Genomic DNA, 15,201 nt, shown 5'->3' with positions numbered 1-15,201 from the left:
AAAGAACAAGATTTTTGTACAGGATCTCCTCACTGGTCAGTAGGAATACACTGAGGACTCTAGCAGGAGCACTCATCCAATGTCACTTCGACTAGGCCTATCTATGCATGCACCTCATGGTACCATAACACTACAAAGGCCTTAAAAACAAGGCTCCAGACATCCCAAAATAAACTGGACAGGCTACTGCTTGGCCTCACACCTACAACTCATCTAATTTTGCTAGGGTGGGGTGGCTCAGGGTAGAGGAGACAGTACAGCAAATTGCAATGGGCCTGGTCTACAAGATACACTACACCACAAAGACACCCATGTACCTGTCAAACTACTTCAAAAACGTTAAAGACGTCCACAAACACAACACCAGAGGGAGCTCCACAAATCACGTTCAACCCAGATTTGGCTCAAACAAGGGGTTAAGCTCGTTCTACTGCTATGCCACCAAAATGTGGACTACCCTACCAACAGTCATAAAAACTCTTTACTGTCCTTCAAAACCGCTCTAAAAGAGCACTTACAGGTGGCCCCTGTAAAAAGTCCAAGCCTATCACCAGACCCCCCCCCCCCCACTAACAGTACTGTACATATTTTTCTTCTTGATTACTACTCGTTTATATGGGGTGCGTTCGGAAATTACGCACCGGAGCACACTCGCCTATTAGTTTGTATTGGCCAGTGCGCTCAGTGCTGTATTTTCGAACGCGCCCATGATGTTTTTGCATAGTATTGTATTATTTGTATTATTATATTTGTATTATTGTCATTAAATGTTTTGATGAATTGAGTACACAGGGACCCCAATGAAAACAAGCCATAGTGCTTTCTTGGGGTTTAATCTTTTTAGCAGACCTTGTATTGAACTGTAGCCTACTTTCTTTCTGCACTTTTTTTGCAAACTGTTAATAAAGTAGTCAAATCAAAGAGTGTCAAACGTTTCTGAACGTTGAAGCGTTTTGCTTGTTGAACGCAGCCCGTAGGAAATAATCCCAGATAATCATCTTTACATCTAACACACTTTCCGCATAAAATAAATAATATTTTTTTATATTGTACAAACTTAATTTCTGAAGCAATAGTGTAATTCTATAACAGAGCATATATTGCACTTCCATACAAACTAAGTGTTTTTTTTTATCAGTAGCATTATTATATTTTTTTGCCGAATCTGTTGAAGCGAATCGCAGGCAGCCAGTGTGAGGCGTGACGCGACCCAGAGACCAGTGTTGCCATGTCCGCTTATTATAATCGACGTTGGGCTTGTTTTTCTGTAAAGTTGCTTGTAAATATTGCCAGTTGCAGCCAGGCTGCGTTTTTTTTTTTGGGGGGGGGGCTTGTTTCTAAAGTGTAGATGCTTATTTAGACTTGCTTCCAATGTCTTTAATTATTATTTAAACCAGTGGTTCTCAAATATTGTCATAAATGTTTTGTGCCCAGGGAGCATTTGTGTTGTTAGAATGTTTCAAAAACATTCCAATAAAATATTAAAAATGTTATTGCATGAGTTTTTGAAAATAGCAGATCTTCAAGCTCATGCGACGCTTTGTGAGCTTGAAGATCTGCTATTTTCAAATAGCCAATGCATACAGGTTTAAAGTGCTCATGTGTGGCCTAACTAAGTTCTTCTGGGCTTGTTTTCCTAGAACTGGTTGCCTGTTTCTCTCGCAAAACCTGGCAGTAAGACCAGAGACACGTCAACCACACGGAAGAGAGCAGCAGCAGAGTTATCAGCATCATAACATCAAAGAAATGGGTGAGAAATCTGACTTATTGATCTATAATGACCTAATAAAGGTCATTTAGAACATGTGAGGTTCATGTTTTATATGTTTGTGTTTTATTTACTGTGTGTGTGTGTGTGTGTGTGTGTGTGTGTGTGTGTGTGTGTGTGTGTGTGTGTGTTCTCCACCTATAGGCACATTAACATGCAACTGGTTCGGCTAGCTTAGCCTATGTTAGCTCTAAACATTAGACATGAGACTTATTAGCCCGCAGACCCCCATTTGAACGATATGCCAGAGGACCAGGGACCCCCATAAGAAGATGTTTTACCGCTCTAGCAGTGATTCTCAACCATTCTAATTTCAAGGACCCCCCAGTTTGACATGTATTAGGCTACGGACCCCCATTGAATGGCACTTTTATCTCTGGGACCCCAATTGTCAAATCAATGTTAATGTAACCCAGAGTGTACAAGTGGAACAGGTCCATTTGGTTCCATTTGTACACTCTCAGAGTTACAGACCCATAAGGGTCCATTGGGTTCCTAACTGATTGATTGATTGATGTACTTTATTTAGTAAGACAGGAGAAACAGTACATGGAAGTACAATTCATAATACAAGATCTGCTAAACTGGATAACTCATAGAAGCACTAAGCTTGTTTAAAATGTGTTCCCACACACAAATCATGATGACATATAAGAGACAGACAGATATACACTACTATACAGAACGTCATACGATCAGCTTACAGATTTCTGGTATGAAACATACGAAATATATGTACAAGAATATGTATCTATCATTTGGCTGGGGACCCCCTGGAACTCTCCCAAGGACCCCTGGGGGTCCCCGGACCCCACTTTGAGAACCAATACACTAATCAATGTATAGTAGCAAACTGTGGACAGTTATATAGCTTTGACAGCTAACTGGCTCAACCAGTTCATAATGTGATGTAGCCCTGGAACATGAGAGCGTCATGTGAACCATGGCTAAATGTGATGGTGACGTTTTTCTTTTGAAACAAAAGAAAAAAAGTTCCCGAGGCTAGTGACAGAGTGATTCATGCTTGTTGTGTTAAGTAGTAACTAACACTAACAGTGGTGGAAAAAGTAAAAGTATCATTGCTGCGACGTAGAAATACAAGTAAAAGTCCGGAATTCAAAATGTACTTGAGTAAAAGTACAAAAGTATTGGTATCAAAATGTACTTAAAGTACCAAAAGTAAAATTACTCATTATGCAGAATGTCCCATTTCAAGTGTTCAAAATGTATAAAAAATCTTTTGAAAATAGCCCATCTACAAGGTTTTAAAGCGACGCGTTGTGAGCTTGTAGATCGGCTATTTTCAAATAGACTGTGTAAAAGCTAGAAATAGATGGAGATGGAGAATTCTGTCTTTGATGCGATGACAAACTTCATGCATAAACGTATCTATTGTGCTATTTTATGTTGATGGTACCACTGAAAATGTAGTGATGTAGTGGCTTTTATCATACAAAAAGAAACCAGCTTAAAGGGCAAGACCACTTTGGTAGAGGTTTGGGTTGTGTAGCTTGCCATGGTGTAACTCCAAAGGTGCACAAGAAATAAAAAATAATTGCTCCATTGATTAGAAATTCATAATTCAAAATATGCTCCTCATTGACTTACATTGTACGCTGAAACAACTCTCAAAGTCACTCTTTTAGCACGTTAACGAACAAAAACAAAGTTGATTGAGACAATATAGAGCATCACCAAACCCAGTACTGTTTTTCTTTTATATAAAAACTTAACTTCCTGTTGATTTTACTATTTGAAGATCCAGATCTGTGGATCCTGTCCGGGTTTTCTTCCTAATAACAATAGCAAAATCAACAGGAAGTTAAACATTTTTATAAAAAAAATAAAACAGTACTAGGTTTGGTGATGTTCTATATTGTCTGAATCAACTTTGTTTGCGTTCGTTTGTGTGCTAAACAATGTAAGTCAATGAGGAGCATATGTTGAATTATCAATTTCTAATCACTGGAACAATTCATTTTTAATTTATTTTCCACCATTGGAGTTACATCATGGCAAAGTAACGACACAACCCAAACCTCTACCAAAGTGGTCTTGCCCTTTAATTAAAAGCGACATAATTCTGAAAGTAGTAAAGCTACCAGTACCCACAAGCTACTGGGGAATGTAGTTCTAGTAGCTAGCTTGCTTGCCTATACACTAATTGCCCATCACTGTTACCAATAGTTTTCGCTGTTCATCTGTTAAACTTATTTAAAGCTACTCTCTGTGTTATTCTGTCATTCTCCAGGTGGGTTCTTCTCCAGCTTGTTCTCGGGCCTGTTTGGCACCAGGGAGATGAGGATTCTCATCCTGGGTTTGGACGGCGCAGGGAAAACCACCATTCTGTACCGGCTGCAGGTTGGAGAGGTGGTCACCACCATCCCCAGTACGTAGCGGTTCTCTCTCCCAGGCTTCCTGTCCGTCTCAACGTGTTTTATAATATGTTATCCAGTTCAAAACAACCCACACCCCATTATTTCTGACTTTTAAGTGCAGATAAGTAAGGATGTTAATGAGTGTACCTGTCGGTCCATATTGAAATGATAATCAGCAAACAAGTAATGGCAATTTTACTGTATTATTGATTATTAATCTGGTATGTTCTGCCGCTCTCATTGACCTCTTGAATGTCTCTGTGTCCAGCTATTGGCTTCAACGTAGAAACGGTGACCTACAAGAACCTCAAGTTCCAGGTGTGGGATCTGGGAGGCCAGACCAGTATCAGGTATGTGGAGACCGGGAGTCCAGTGCTATCAGTGCACTGAGTGGGGACATTATCACGTTTTATCAGACCATTGAATGGTCTTAAGTAGGCAAGATACCCGCGTTTCACCAGACCATTCATTGGGTGTAATCAAGAGATACTGACCTACCCGGTAGAGCTCTTCACAGGCCCCCCGATTCCGAAAATACCAGAGAGAGGACCCAAGACCCGTACGGGTCTGATCCGTGTTTTGGGATCAGGGATCAGGTTTAGTGCAGCAGCGACGTGAAAATGGCTGTGCATCTTGCGCAATGTTTTAGGCTGGTAGCTCAAAAAAGTTGAGCTACGCAATGCATGCGCACCAGCGGTGTTTACTTAAGTAAAAGTATCAATACTGCAATGTAGAAATACTCTATTAGGCCTACAAGTAAAAGTCCGGAACAACGCGACGCAGTGTGAGCTTGTAGATCGGCTATTAGTACAGTACTTGAGTAAATGTACTTAGTTACTTGATGCGCACCGCACCGTACTGCAAGGCAAGCCAGCTGCCAGGCTGATTTGAAAACACCAGTGTGCATTCATGGATTCCTCTGACACCGTTGTCCTCAATGAACGAGGTGAAAGCAAAGCTTTAATCATAAAATGGTCAGTGGTCAATGGGTCTGCTATTATTTCATAAAGTCCATATTTATTTACAGAAACCCTTTGTCATACATATTACATTAATACATCTGCGCATATGTATTTATTTTTGTATTGTTTCATATGCTTTTTTGAAGGGGTGTCTGCAGGGTCTGTAAAATCTCGGAAATAATCGGGTTTCGGAACAAATTTCACCAGTCCAATTAGGGTCTGGGTCCGTAAAAAGAAGAAAAAGTCGGAACGGGTCGGAATCGGACAAAACTGTCACGGGTCCACTCGGGTTTGGTTTTGTTATTTGAAAAAAAAATCGGAACGGGTCGGAATTGGAACAGATTTCACATTTCCATTTTGGTTCCGGAACGTTTTTTTGGATCCGTGAAGAGCTCTACTGCCCGGAGGCAGAGCTGTCCCCACAACATGATTTACGATTCTGTGCGTATCGGTACATAACTTGGACGATGCTGAGTAGGCTCAAGCGAACGTCGCAACGTTCGGCACGGCAACTCGCTCACTTTAGCTCTCTTGGTGGTGTCTCTCGTGGCTCCAGTTTGCTTGTCGCGGTCCAAAAACTATACTTTATACAAAACACCTCCGTCGGTATAGGTCAGTATCTCTTGATTACACCCAATCGATGGTCTGATTTAAACGTGGGTAGGTCAGTATCTCACCTACTTAGACCATTCAATCGTCTGATTCAACGTGATAATGTCCCATTCGGTGCATTGACCGCATCCGAAACGGGTGATGTGAACATATAGCATTTTACCTTAACAGCACGTTTTTTAGTTTTTTGTGCACAAGTCTTCTGGAGGTGATGTCACGCTATATATAGCCATTTGTAGAGTAGGTCAGTTGCTTTATAAGACCTGTGGCCGATTCTACAAATGCCTGTTAAATCAGTAGTCCTCAGACATTTTCGTGTCAAGGACCCCCAAAATGAAATAAATATATATATATACACACACACACACACACACACACACACACACACACACACACACACACACACACACACACACACACACACACACACACACACACACACACACACACACACACACACACACACATATATACATATGGCCTGAAAACATTTTGTGCCAGGGACCCCCAGAAGAAAGACTTTAAAAAACAAAATCTAAAATAGCAGATGTTCAAGCTTGTTTATCTGCTATTTTTCAGAACCACAGTTTTAAACCAATGTTCTAAATCCTAAAGAGTTTTGTGAAAAGCGTATGATGCTATACAAACAGCTAAAATCTAAAATGACACAGATGCTTTCCCGGCTTTAATGGGTTAAGTCAACATTGGTTATAAAAACCTATCTGCTCGTCTGACCCTGACTTCACCCCCCCCCCCCCTCTCTCTCTTATGACAGCAAAATGGCCGCTGTGTAAATATGGCCAATAACTATTCTGTTACTGCTATAACAATCGACGTCACCTTTTAGGAATCAGTACAATCTTTTGTCATTTAAAAGCTGCTAAACCTCAGTTGTTTCCCCCCCCCCCCAGGCCCTACTGGAGATGTTACTACTCTAATACAGACGCAGTCATCTATGTGGTGGACAGCAGCGACCGCGACAGGATGGGGATCTCCAAGTCTGAACTGGTGGCCATGCTGGAGGTACGTTAGGCTGAGATTTAACTCATTAAGTCTGAAGAAATGTCAGACCAGATGCATCTACACAGTACAATTACAGACTTAATTTAACTCTGAAGAGTATGGGTCCATTTGCAGAGTTCCCGTGGATCCTTAAAAAGTATTAAAATGTCTTGAATTTAGTTTCTGCATTTCAAGGCCTTAAAATGTCTGGAATTGTATAAGTGGGGGTATTAAATGTAATCTTGGGAAGAATGAATAAAGGTGTCGCAAACGGACTAGTTGCTTTTCACTCCGTTGACGTCGGCAGATAATATACCCACTGAGCATTTTTCGGGCTATTAGACGTCTAAAATACGTCTAAGGGCTAGGCTAAAACGGGGTTATAATTGGTCTAACAGTGAAAGTTTTTTAGCGGTCTAGGCTTAGCCTAGACGTTGATTAGCTGTTTTTTAAGCGTCTATTTATAGACCGTCTATATTATAGACGTTGAAATGACGTCTATAATATAGACGTCTATATATAGACGCTTAAAAAACAGCTAATCAACGTCTAGGCTAAGCCTAGACCGCTAAAAAACTTTCACTGTTAGACCAATTATAACCCAGTTTTAGACGGAGGTCTAATAGACGACTATGGCTCAGTGGGTATTGTACGTAAGCCCATGTGACTAACAATGTAAAGTGATGATTCCAGAGGGTACATTCCGCATCGGTAGGTAGCGGTACGCCTTGTGTGTGGAATATAGCCTACACACAGCCAGCCAATAGTACATATTCCACTGTTTTAGACGCGGGCGTCGTTTTACTATCGCTTCGCAGTAGCGGGGGGCGGGGCCAGGAGGACAGTACTCTGTGGTGGAAAATAATGCTCGGCGCTGGCATTGCCTGGGGGGATGCCAGAATTTACGATTCTGTGCGGTACATAACTCGGACGGGGCTGAGTAGGCTCAAGCGAACTTCGCAACGTTCAGCACGGCAACTTGCACGCTTTAGCGCACTCGTGGTGCTTCTCGTGGCTCAAGTTTGCTTGAGACTGCGCCCCTCCGTCGCGGTCCAAAACTATACTTTATCACGTATAAAAAAAGTAGTCCGCGGTTGTTGGAAAAAGTTATAAGTTTGCGTTTTAGACAGCGACAGTGCCAAATGAAAGTCACCCCTCTGTTTCTCTGCATGTTGCGTTGAAAGACAATTCAACTCTGGCAGTGGGTGGGAGTGTGCGCGCGATGAACATACACACTTGTATCAGATTATAGAACTAGGTATCAAAAATATCAAAAGATATCAAATAACAAATGTGAACCTATTATATCGTATCAAGATATTTGGCATCGATATCGAGATATAAAATGTTGTCCATATCTTCAGCCCTAACTGTCGGTTCTTTTGCCATGGTAATGGTATAATGTTTTTTTAAGTACATTTGTACTTTAGAAGTGTGCAGATACCCTGATTTGGTTCCATTTGTACTCTCTTCAGAGTGTCTGATGTCCCAGATTATTACAGATCATATCTATGCCTGTGTGTTTCTAGGAGGAGGAGTTGAAGAAGGCTATCCTGGTGGTGTTTGCCAACAAGCAGGACATGGAGCAGGCCATGACGCCCACCGAGGTGGCCAACTCCCTGGGCCTCCCCGCCCTCAAAGACAGGAAGTGGCAGATCTTCAAGACCTCTGCGACCAAAGGCACAGGCCTAGATGAAGCGATGGAATGGTAGGATTAAGTAACCCTTTTAACCCATTAAAGCCGGGAACGCATATGTGTCATTTTTAGGTTTCTTTGGCCATTCAAAAATAGTAGATATACAAGCTCATAGCCGCGCTATGAGCTTGTAGATCTGCTATTTTTGAAAAATCATGAAAATGTGTGCAAATCTTTAAATATATATATTTTTAAAGCAAACATTTTCAACTAAAATCTTTGCTTCTGGGGGTCCCTGGAACAACATATTTTGAGATTGGGGTCCGCGGCCAAATACATTTCATTTTGGGGGTCCTTGACATGAAAAAGTTAGGATTTAGAAGACATTTGTAGAATCCCCAGAAGCAAGAGTTAAAAATGTTTAAAGCTTTAAAAACATATATATTAAAAAAATTGCACATTTTCACGCTTTTTCAAAAAATAGCAGATCTACAAGCTCGTATATCTGCAATTTTTTAATAGCCAAATAAATCAAAAAATGACCCAGATGCGTTCTCTGTCTTAATGGGTTAACACAGAGGAAGCATAGAGATTGAATTGTAGAGTTGGATAAAGAACTTTTTATACTTTTGCGGGGGTGTTCAGAGAGGTGTGTGTGTGATTAAAACTGAAATCTGTGACTTATGTCCTGCCTGGGATTCTCACATGAGACCACAGATATTACACTATGAGCTTCAGGCAGTACTACGTAGCAGCCAGGAGGTGTCCTACCCGACACCCAGGTCTACATTTGTTGATGGAAGAGTAGGGAGACTACCTTCAACCACTGCAAATGTGCTAGTTAGTTATAGTGTATTGTTTAAAACAATGTTTTATTCATAAAACAAGTTCTGTATTGCAGCTTTAAAATACAGCAGTTCTCACTGCTCAGAGAAGCTGTTGGCTCTATCTTATAAAGGCCAGTCACACCTAGGGCTGTCACCATTACAAATTTAAGGTGACGATTCATTGTCTCTCAAATAATTGCGATTAACGATTTAATTGTGTGTTTGGCCATTGAACATTAGAACATATGAATGTCCTTTTAGGCTTCGTAATCAAAAATTGGGCAGATATGACAAATAACTTAAATATACAAAGAAACTATTGACAAATTAAATTTTGTAATGTATTGTATTTTTTAACATTTGAAAATGTGTGATTTATTTTTCAACATTGTAATGATTATGACAGGCCTAGTCACACCAATGCAACTCCTTGCAACCATTATCCCCAATGGCAGTTGCAAGGAGTTGCATTGGTGTGGACTGGCCTTTAAAACTGTTTTGTTTGAGACTAGTTGCATTGGTGGGTCCTGGGCTGGAAACAGGAAATGACTGGAAATGACACAATGACTGCTTTGGAAAAGTGTACTTATACAACACACCTTTGTGTGACATTGCACAACATGTATTATCAGTGTTCCACGGCTGACGGATGTTTGCTCTCTGTCTACACACAGGTTGGTGGAATCCCTGAAGAGCCGACAGTAACGGAGTGACACACACAACACACCCATACGAGCTCTGTGTACATACTACCTGACCCTTGACCTCCCTCTGTATAAAGCCTCCTAATTGCACCCCCTGAAGACCAGTGACTGCACTCCTTTCCTCTCTCTACTCTCCCCCCCTCCCCAAAAACCCAAAGCCTTGGCCTAGTCCTCTCCTAATGCCTTTTTTTGAGCCTGGGGACTGACAATAAGAAAGGCTGCAGTAACGTCTGGACTCACTGGACACACATGCACGCTCACTCACTCTGCATTCCTTTTTTTAGATTATAGCCGTGGGAATAACAGTGACCCAGCAGGAAATCCGCTGGACCGAAGTGTCTGTGTCTGTTTTGGAGAAAAAAGGTTCACCTTGGAAGATATCACTTTCTCTCTCTCTCACCCTGTGCTTATGCTCTGGGCAAGCCATGTCTGGGTCAAAGCAGTGAGAAGTCATTTCCCCCTCGGGATCACAACAAATCCTCCTTTTCTAAAGGCAAGCCGTTTTCCCTACGCCTGTGAGAGCCAGTCTAGAGGGCGTGCGTTTAACCTTTTAAGACCTGAGGCCGATGCTACAAAATCTCTATGTTGCTAAATCATTGGTTCTCAAACTTTTTCATGTCAAGGACCCCCAAAATTATATGTATTTGGCCGCGGACCCCCATCTCAAAATATTTTGTTCCAGGGACCCCCAGAAGCAAAGATATGAGTTACAAATGTTCGCTTTAAAAATATATATTCAAAGATTTGCACAAATGTTCACGATTTTTCAAAAATTGCAGATCTACAAGCTCGTGAGCTTGTATATCTGCTATTTTTTTGATAGCCAAAGAAATCTAAAATAACACAGATGTGTTCCCGGTCTTAATGGGTTAAAGATGCTGTTTGTTAAAGTTTACGCACTGAAACTACTTAATTGTATACTGAAAAGAATGAATAAATGACAACACCCTGTCAACCTGAGAACTTTCCCCATTCAAAAAAAAAAGCAGCCAAGCGCTCTTTAAGTTACAGGCGCAGTGGATGCACAGTGGTGTGTGTGGTTTGCTTGTTGCAAGGTTATTTAGGTAGGTGTGTACTGTAAGTAGGTAAACCAACAACAATCTCAGTGACAATGCGCTCGGACTGCATCTTAAATGGTGTGACATTTGATTTGGCTGACAGAATGACTCACTGCTAACTAGAGAAGAAATCTTCAGCTGCTGAATTGTCGAGTCATTAGAAACGGCAATTATATGAATCAATATGGATTCTGTTTGTAATGTGATATGACACTCATTTACATCCAAAATACTGAGTACTAATTGGAATTGTTTTACTAGCAGAAATAAACCGATGAGGGGAAATTGACTCCAGCCTGTGGCCAACCACGTGTTACTGCAGCCAGTGCAGGTTTTGTACTATTTTAGTCAGGCTAAATGCAACCTCCTGTATTTCTACTATTTGTCATTTCATTACAGTTTTTGTGGTTTGTAATTTTATTTTCTCCTTAAGTAATTTAGATTTTTTTTTTTTTTTTTTACTTTTCCATTGAAATCCTTTGAGTGCAGCTTTGGCATGTTAGTCAATTAGTTACTGAACACTAACTGTTTGATTGTATGCTGAAGGTTTTATGATTGCATATTTATATTTGCTTGTACAGTGAAAATGATTCACAGTAAAGATTGATATCATTGATTGTAGTTGTCAGAGGAGTCTTGTCTTACATTCTCAGTAGCATTTATTTAACACATTTAGACCACTTCTGGCATCCCATCCAGTGTTGCCAGATTCGGTGAGAGAAACAAGCAACCAGGTCTAGGAAAACCAGGCCAAAAGAAGCGACTATGGGCCACATGAGCACTTTAACATATAAATCAGCTATTTGAAAATGGCAGATCTACAAGCTCGCGACGCGTTGTGAGCTTGTAGATCGGCTATTTTCAAATAAAATCTTGCGGGGAAATTATAATAAGCAGATCTGGCAACCCTGATTCCGTCCCTAATTTTGGTCATGTCATTAAGTGTCTTTTCAAAAATGTAGAAAAACAGCAGAAGATTTTCAAGCTCACAACACATTTTTAGATTCTCTATTTGTCATGCAAGTACTATATCTCTGCCGTCGGGCAGAAACCAGCTATGGTAACCAAAATATTAACTTTTCAAGAAATGAAAAATGTTTTTAGAACAACACTGTCTCATCAAAGTTGGTACGGTTTATACATCGTCAGATACTTGAATGTGTCCTTATATTATCACCATTTTACCCAACTACAGCTCAAGTGAAGTTAGGTTTTTGACCATTATTGTGGAGATAGGGTTTTTTTCCTTCTGAATTCGTAATTCTAATCAATGTTTGACCGACAGTTTGAGGATCCAATGGAGTTAGGAGGTTTAGTCAGAAGCGCTTTTTTAGTACTTTTCATTGGTTCAATATTTGCAAAACCCACACACAGACGTAAGGGTGTTCAATAGCACGAAGTAAAAAAATGGAGATAGCTGGTTTCTGCCCGACAGTGACTATATATATGGCGTGGCTTACGTGGCCACGTAGTGGTCCAACACTGTCAGTTCATACAAATACTCTACCATGACAAAATGATTATTTTAATTAAAAACAAGTTGTACATTTAACTGGGCAATGTATAAACCTCAGCGATTCTGTATACAGGCCTCCACAGGGGAACGCATTGCCATTTTAGGTCTCCAATTCACTGAACAGTATGAGTGCCCCCCATAACACACACGGGACATTGTTGTGTAAATGAAACGGCACATTTTACTCCATGACGTCACATTTCTTTATCCTCCTAAATGAAGACTTTAAAATAGAACTGCAGATGTCAAATATGCCAACAGAGACAGAGAGATCAGCATCATTGCTAAAGGGTACAAAATGTATAGTATTCACTGGAATTAGGACTATTAGAAATATTTTCAGTTGCAATTTATGGTTCCCGAGTGTACCAGTCCACAGTAAAAGCTCACCAATACGACAGATTTCAGACCTGTATTTCTTGATGAGAATTGAGCAGAGTCATGACACAGTCAAATCCCAGCAGACAGAGAACCCACTACTAGTTTACATCTGAACCACAGTGTTGTTGATGCTCATATCCAGAGGGCCAGTGAGCAGGTAGGAGAATAGACTTCCTCCAGGACAGGACACACACTAATGCAGAGGTTCTCAAACATTTTCATGTCAAGGACTGCGGAGCCCCTGTCTCAAAACATATTTTTGTGCCAGGATTTTTCAAAAATAGCAGATCTACAAGCTCATAGCTTGTAGATCTGCTATTTTTGAATAGTCGAAAAATATGGTTAAAATGATTGTGACGCCATATTAACTGGTTTAGCTGAGGACCCCACTTTGAGAGCCAACGCACTAATGAACCTGTGTGAACATTTCAGTACACGGCAGTGTCTATAACCACTACACAGTAGACTTCGCTTGCCCACATGTAGCAGCCTTCATTTAAGCCTGGTATGACGTTAACTTGTAGATCTGCTATTTTCCCTCCTGTCCGTTCACTTCACCATGGCTAGATCTTTAAGGGCGTTGCTCCTGTGCCTTTTGGCCTTGTAACCGGGCCGGAGGAACTCAATCTTCCTCTTCTTGGCTTCGATCTTGTTCTTGTGCTTCTTTATCTTCTTTTTGGCGGCGATGTCGGGGTGAGCCACCGCCTGGGAGAAAGAAATGGCACAGAACAGAGGACTGGGCATTAGGGTTGTGCTGATGCAAAGATATTATGTGGTTGAACTTCGCTTTGTAGTGTGTGTGTGTGTGTGTCAGTGTTGATTTCGTCGACTAAAACTATGACGAAAAATGTTCATCGACTACCCTTTTTCACTGACGAAAACTAAATAAAAACGAAGCTATGATGACTAAAACTATTACTAAATATATTGACAATTTCGTCAACAAATAAAAACTAGACAAAAATGTCAGTGAGGGACGAGTGGAGAAGAGATCCAGTAGAACTAAAAGACATGTCATTTTATGCTTGGTTGCGCTCAGGTGTTGCGCTCTGAAAATAGCAGATCTATAAGCTCACAACGTGTCGTGCTGCAACGCGTTGTGAGCTCGTAGATCTGCTATTTTCAGCATGCAACCAATTGTAAAATCAGCCGTTACGACGCCATCAAGGCACCGCCAAAATACATTATAGTCGACTAAATCAAATGTAGCTTCAGTCGACTATAATCTTATGATATTTAGTCGACTAAAACTAGACTAACAGTAAAACATTTCAGATGACTAAGATATGACTAAAACTAAATGGAATTTGATTCAAAAGACTATGACTAAAACTGAATCGAAATTTGCTGTCAAAATCAACACTAGTGTGTGTGTGTGTGTGTGTGTGTGTGTGTGTGTGTGTGTGTGTGTGTGTGTGTGTGTGTGTGTGTGTGTGTGTGTGTGTGTGTGTGTGTGTGTGTGTGTATACCTGCTGGGCTCTGTGTCGTTTGCGTGATGCGCGTCTCAGTGAGAACTCCCTTTGCACGGCAGAGTAGGCCAGAGAGAAGGTCTCTAGCCCCACCTGTTTCTTCATCAGCTCTATCAGCTCCTGGGCCAGGTTCTTCAAAGTGGGGTCTGGAGAGAGAGAGAGAGAGAGAGAGAGAGACCATGAGGTTCAACGCGAGTGACAGGGAATTTAAAACCGTTTCAGGATAGAACCGCACGCTCAGACCACCAGGGTTACCTTGATCGGCGTAGGTGCTGTCCAGCTCTCTGTACAGTGGAGAGATGATGGTGGTCAGATATGGACCCAGACTATCCTTCCCCAGGTCCATGGCTATGGCCCCCAGGAATTTAAATACACACGATCTCTACAGGAGGGAGGGCATCAAAGTAAAAAAAAATAAAGAGTTAAGAAGAACAGAATGGCATATTATCAACTTTAAAATGAATTTAAAACAAGATGGGGTCTAATATTGGCGTGGATTTCATGTGTCTGTCCAGTCTATGGCATATCTACCATGTATGATTCAATATTTGGGCAAGGTTTCAGCCGGATCCAATCGCCATTGACTTCCTTACATTATAAAAATGAAATATAAAAAAGTATGTAGAAAACTTTCTTGGTCTATTGGCAGCGTGCGCAAGACATTGGTCCAGCGGTTTGCGAGACAGGCCCAGGACACACACACATTTCTAGATGGATCGTGTCCTACAGAGCCATGCCGTGAATATCTATATCTATATTTTATCTCATTTTATCTCAATCTGAAAATCAAGTTACCCGCTATTTCTAGATATCAATAATCTCTAATACACTACTATTAGCTCATTAAGACGCATCTGTGTCATTTTAAGATTTCTTTGGCTATTCAAT

The 15,201-nt window shown here is 40.9% G+C and overlaps 2 protein-coding genes across 2 annotated transcripts in view; one reads left to right on the top strand and one right to left on the bottom strand.

The window, feature by feature from the left end:
* The first annotated feature begins 1,664 nt into the window (after positions 1–1,664).
* On the top strand, positions 1,665–11,564 carry arl1 (ADP-ribosylation factor-like 1). The gene is made up of 6 exons (XM_080421267.1): positions 1,665–1,750; positions 4,020–4,157; positions 4,415–4,496; positions 6,632–6,743; positions 8,252–8,430; positions 9,860–11,564. The coding sequence occupies exons 1-6, from the start codon at positions 1,747–1,749 to the stop codon at positions 9,888–9,890; spliced, it is 546 nt and encodes a 181-aa protein (XP_080277393.1). The 5' UTR covers positions 1,665–1,746; the 3' UTR covers positions 9,891–11,564.
* Positions 11,565–11,960: 396 nt separating this feature from the next.
* The window catches only part of utp20 (UTP20 small subunit processome component), a 58,153-nt gene continuing 54,912 nt past the window's right edge, over positions 11,961–15,201 (bottom strand). The window contains exons 59-61 of the mRNA XM_080421607.1: positions 14,569–14,695; positions 14,314–14,459; positions 11,961–13,549 (exon numbers count right to left, since the gene is read on the bottom strand). Of these exons, the coding sequence (XP_080277733.1) occupies positions 13,394–13,549; positions 14,314–14,459; positions 14,569–14,695 (429 nt within the window). The 3' untranslated portion in view covers positions 11,961–13,393. The remainder of the gene's footprint in view (positions 13,550–14,313; positions 14,460–14,568; positions 14,696–15,201) is intronic.

This window comes from Gymnoscopelus braueri (assembly GCF_963280865.1).
Source record: "Gymnoscopelus braueri genome assembly, chromosome: 23".
In the NCBI taxonomy this organism is placed as follows: domain Eukaryota; kingdom Metazoa; phylum Chordata; class Actinopteri; order Myctophiformes; family Myctophidae; genus Gymnoscopelus; species Gymnoscopelus braueri.
This window is presented reverse-complemented; position numbering and strand designations above follow the sequence as displayed.